General features: G+C 52.8%; 1 protein-coding gene across 1 annotated transcript in view; it reads left to right on the top strand.

The window, feature by feature from the left end:
- XG (Xg glycoprotein (Xg blood group)) overlaps positions 1-2,146 on the top strand; it is a 30,764-nt gene extending 28,618 nt beyond the window's left edge. The window contains exons 7-8 of the mRNA XM_019627109.1: positions 11-73; positions 2,109-2,146. Of these exons, the coding sequence (XP_019482654.1) occupies positions 11-73; positions 2,109-2,146 (101 nt within the window). The remainder of the gene's footprint in view (positions 1-10; positions 74-2,108) is intronic.
- Positions 2,147-4,727: the final 2,581 nt, after the last annotated feature.

Genomic DNA, 4,727 nt, shown 5'->3' with positions numbered 1-4,727 from the left:
CCCCCAACAGATATCTACCCAAAGCCGAAACCCCCCTTTCACCCGCAGCCTGGAAACCCCGACAGCGGCGGAAGTGAGTTCTCAGCGTTCACACTCATTTCAACACGGGCGCGATGGGGTTTGCCTTTTATTCACTAGGACTTTCTGTCGGCTGCTTCTGAAATAAATCGGCGGTTCATTTTCCCCATTGCTGGGACGCCTGGATGCTGTGTGTTATTGCAATAGATTTCTCATTTAGGCCAGAGGACACGTTTTCTGTAGCTCATTTGCACGGCTCCAAATAACTGGCTTTTCCGTGGAANAGCGTTGGAAAAAGAACTTAAAGGTACTGGTGCCGATGAGGTGTCTCAGAACCACACGCCTCACAACGTCCTAAATTTGTGTGGGATTCCTGCAATTTGAAGGCAGCCCGGGTCCCCTAGATCACTATGAATATTCTACGATGCTCCTCAGCCCTGGTTAGAGGGTTTCCCATAATTGACGGAGACTAATGCCCCCTACACGTTTTCCAAATATGCGTTTCAGTGCGAGTTTAAAACTTTTGTTTCAAAAGTTGGTGTTTACAGAACCTACACACACACATTCACACATATAAATACATATGTATACACACCCATAGATGGAATTTAAGCATTTTCCTAGACAAAGCCATCTGTTCTCTGCAGCTGTCATCAGTAACATTTTATCATTTAAAATAAATGTAAAAGAAGATTGGCTTTGGTTCTCGTGTTCTCCTTTCTAGATTTCGCGCATAAAACTGTGACACGGCAGTGGATGGGTGTAACAGTGTGAGGGTCCATCGTTTGGCAGCTCGGTTCTGTGTCATTTGGGCTGTGTCACTGCGGGCACGCGTTGTCGCTGAGATGGCCTCCGCTCGCTTGGTCCCAACACACAGCAGATGGTCTGAGAATGCAAGGGACTTCTTGTATTTTCCAAAGGAGAAGAAATATAACTTTTTTTCCCTCAGTGCCACATGGGACAAGATGGATTAGGACCGAAAGGGATAAATATAGACAGAGAATGATGGGATAATAATTCACCCAGAGAGGAAAGAATGTTCAATGGTCACTCTGGTTGAAATAAACATACTTAGATGACGATCCCTTGGGAATATCTTTTTGGGGACTGACCAAAGCCAGCCGGAGGCCGTTCTCATGCCGACGAAGAGGAGAAAANAAATTCCTATGGTGGAGCCCTGGCCCCCAGGACCACCTCAGAATGGGGCTGGATTTGGAGATGGGGCTTTAAAGAGGGGATTAAGGTAACAACATGAGGTTACTAGGTGGGCCCTGATCCAACAGGACTGTGTCCTTATAAGAAGAGGAGGTGAGGACACAGACACACACAGAGGGATGGCCATGTGAGGACACAGGGAGCAGATGGCCATCTGCACACCCAGGAGAGAGGCCTCGGGGGGGACCAGCCCTGGGACGCCCAGATCTCGGATTCCAGCCTCCAGGACTGGGAGAGAGAAACATCTGTTGTGTCAACCGCCCCGTCTGGGGTCCTTTGTTACAGCCGCCCTAGGAACACAACACAGAAGCTTCGCTGAAGTTCAAAGACGTTGCTTAAATCTAGAAGCATATTCATTTCCGTCCTTTCGCACCTCGAACGTCCCCCAGTTTGGGACAGCCGTGTATTTCCACACTCGGTGTCACTGTGAAGTCGGGGATGAAATGCAGAACCACGAGAAGGCCCCGGGGAGGCTAGCCTGGGACCGATATTTAAGACGTGCGTGTTCTGTGTCCCCATGTGGATGGCGCCCCCTCCCCTGGTCAAGGCCTCTCAGAGATGAATTCCGTGCCGCAGCAGTGTGCTCGCCTGCTCCCGTGGCCCCGCAGGAAGCAACACGGGGTTGGAGTGGGGTGCTGGCTGTGGCCCCTGGAGAGAAGGTCTGTGGGGAGGGCACGCGTCTGCTGGAGCCCACGCGGACTGCACAGTGGGGCAGTGACCAGCGAGGCTGCTCTTCCTGACGTCTCAACGTTCTGCAATTGTCACGACACTGGAAGACAGTCTGCTCACTGAGCTACCTGTGCTGCAGGAGGGATTTGACAGTGAAACCCCCAGACGTTTCCCTGAGTTAAAGTCCATTATCTCTGTCCATCCAGCGTTGATGGGCCCCTGCCTGGTACCGGGGGCCCGGTAATTGGGATAGAAAGTTAGCGCAGAAAACAGTCACAGTTCCCAGCCTCGTGCCGTCCAGGCACGGGGGGAGGGGGGAACGTTGACCAATAGATGATGGGCGAAGAGCTTCCGTTGATTATTTAATTGCAGCTGTTTCGAGAGGGATGAAGGCTATGAAAGCAGAGACATGACAGACGAAGCGATGTTTGGCCAGATGACAGATAGGCTCGTCAGATATTTATGGAGTCTGCAGAGTGACCAAGAGGCTGTTGGAGGGACATGCGGGCAGAAAGACCGTCATGTGCAAAGGCCCTGGGGCAGAAGCGTGTGTTGACCCCGAAGGACCAGTAGGGGGCATTGTGAGAAAAGTTCAGAAACTCCAGTGAGAGATGTATTACAAGCAAGGTGGAAAGNTTAAACAGCATAGCTCATGACGACCCAAATTTCGGGGGACGCACCCTTGATGTAAATAATGTGTCTGTGTGCCCTTCCCAGGCACCGAGTGTGTATCCTTCCCAGAGCGTGGGTTTTGCTGCGTCTTTGGTTGTCGTAAGCACTTCTCTGTGGGGGTTATGGTGAGTGAGGGACAGTCTTTCAATGCAGGTGGCGGTGTCACCTGTGCAGCAGCCTACACTGGAGGTCTGTTCTGGGCGTGTCATCTCCTTGTCACCCGTCCGGCCGCTGCTCTGGGCCTGGGGCCAAAGTGACACCTTTCCCATCTCCTTGGTGTCGTTTCCTGAAGCGGGGTGAAGGGAGGGTGGGTGCAGCTATGCCAGGCACGTGGGTGTAGGTGACACCGCGTTCGGAGCCCACCCAATGCTGCTGCCCCCGGGCCCGGAAGAGAGTGATGTGTCGGGATTAGACTCTGCCCTTGTGGGCTGGTGGCCGCATAACCCCCATCTCTGTTCCATGCACACGGAATGTTTTGGGGTGCAGGCCCCAGGATTTTCTCTCACGTGACAACTTTTCCATGCCAAGGGGACTATGGAGGTTAACGGGAAGAAAAGTGTTGGGATGCAGAAATTGAAACAGCAGGTTCTGTCTGTTAGCAGACGTATGGTGAGAGCTCCCGGTTGGCTGGGGAGCTGTCACAGGCACTACAGCCCCGCCTGTGTGTCCTCCAGGTAACAGAATGGTGACGGCAGAATTGGAGAGAGTGACAGAGGATGTCTGCTGCTCCATGATTCATTGAGCCGTTGTGCATTTGTGAAAGGCTTTCAACTTGGCTTTGAGAGTTAGTTTTTATGGTGAACAGTATAGGGCTGTCTACATCTTGCATCACATTGCCACCCTTTCATCGCCATGGGACCTCCAGTTGGCAATCCTGGAATCACGCATTTGCATAGTACCCCGTGCTGCGGCCTTTTCCAAACGGAGAAGGTGGCCTTGGTGATGTTATGACACGAGTTTTCTGCTTTCTTTACGTATATGGCATCTTCCATCGCTCTTTCTGTCTGTGCCCGCTTAGGGGCTTCACACAAAACATGCAGAAAGCGGCCCGTGCCTGAAAAGAAAGGGTCGTGAGAGCCTGTGGACAAGTCGGAGGAGGGAAAGAGAGAATCTAAGAAGCTGGGTGGGTGTTCGGGGGGGTCAGCCCATCCTGGAAACACCTCCCTGATGTCCAGGACCCCAGGAGCACTGGGGCGTCTTATCTCTTTCCACACCGCGTGCTACTCTGGGTCCTGATGTGACCTGGGGTGGCCTCCGCCCAAAACATCTGCGGGATGGAGGCATGTCCCCCGCACTTGCAAATATAAAGGCGGCTCTCCCCACTTCTGGGCTCTGCAGCTGCCTTCCTCGCCACCCCAGCCATCGCCTCCTGCTCAGACAGGTAAGCATCCGTGACAAGCTGCGGTTGAGTGTGTGGTCCATGGAAGGGCCGAGGCTGTCCTGAGGTTTGCTCAAGTGAAAGCGCCAGCAGCATGTGGACGGACGTGACAAGCATGGGACATTTCGCCATGGAGACAGCTGAACCAGGGCCGGTGGAGGGCTGGCGTCCAACTCCTAGATTTTCTCCTTTCATTGTAGAACAGACCGGAGTTGGGGCGTGGGACCACGCCATCCTCGCCGACCTTACCCACCTCCCCGCTCACGCCTTTGTCCTCTGTCTCATATCCACTTGCAACATCACTTTTTATTATTTCCTGGAGTGGATTCCCACCCAGTGGAACATCAGCTCTGCGAAGGCACGGGTGTGTCCCCACGTCCTAGAACGGTGTCCGGCACATAGTAGGTGCTCAATAAGTAGTTATGAAATGAACACATGGACACGTGAGTGAATGAATCTTAGTTCAGGCTGCAGTATCAGAACACCACAGGCTGGGGGAAGGGGTGGGGCGGGGGTGTTAAACAACCAGACGTTGACTTGTCGCATTTCCGGAGGCTGGAAGTCCGAGACCAAGGTGCTGCCAGGTTCTTCTCCTGGTTGAGAACCTTCTTCCTGGCCTTTAAAAACACGAATACCAACCCACTGTGGTTAGGGCTTCAGTATGTGAATTTGGAAGAGGACACATTTCAGTCCGCAGCGTCATCTGTTATTCAGGCCACGACCTCGCTATTCCAGAGGACGAATTTCCTCTTCTTTTTCTAGCCAAAGACCTTTG

This window comes from Hipposideros armiger, unplaced genomic scaffold, assembly GCF_001890085.2.
Source record: "Hipposideros armiger isolate ML-2016 unplaced genomic scaffold, ASM189008v1 scaffold_709, whole genome shotgun sequence".
Lineage (NCBI taxonomy): Eukaryota > Metazoa > Chordata > Mammalia > Chiroptera > Hipposideridae > Hipposideros > Hipposideros armiger.
Note: the sequence above shows the minus strand (reverse complement) of the source record. Positions and strands in the feature narration are given on the sequence as shown.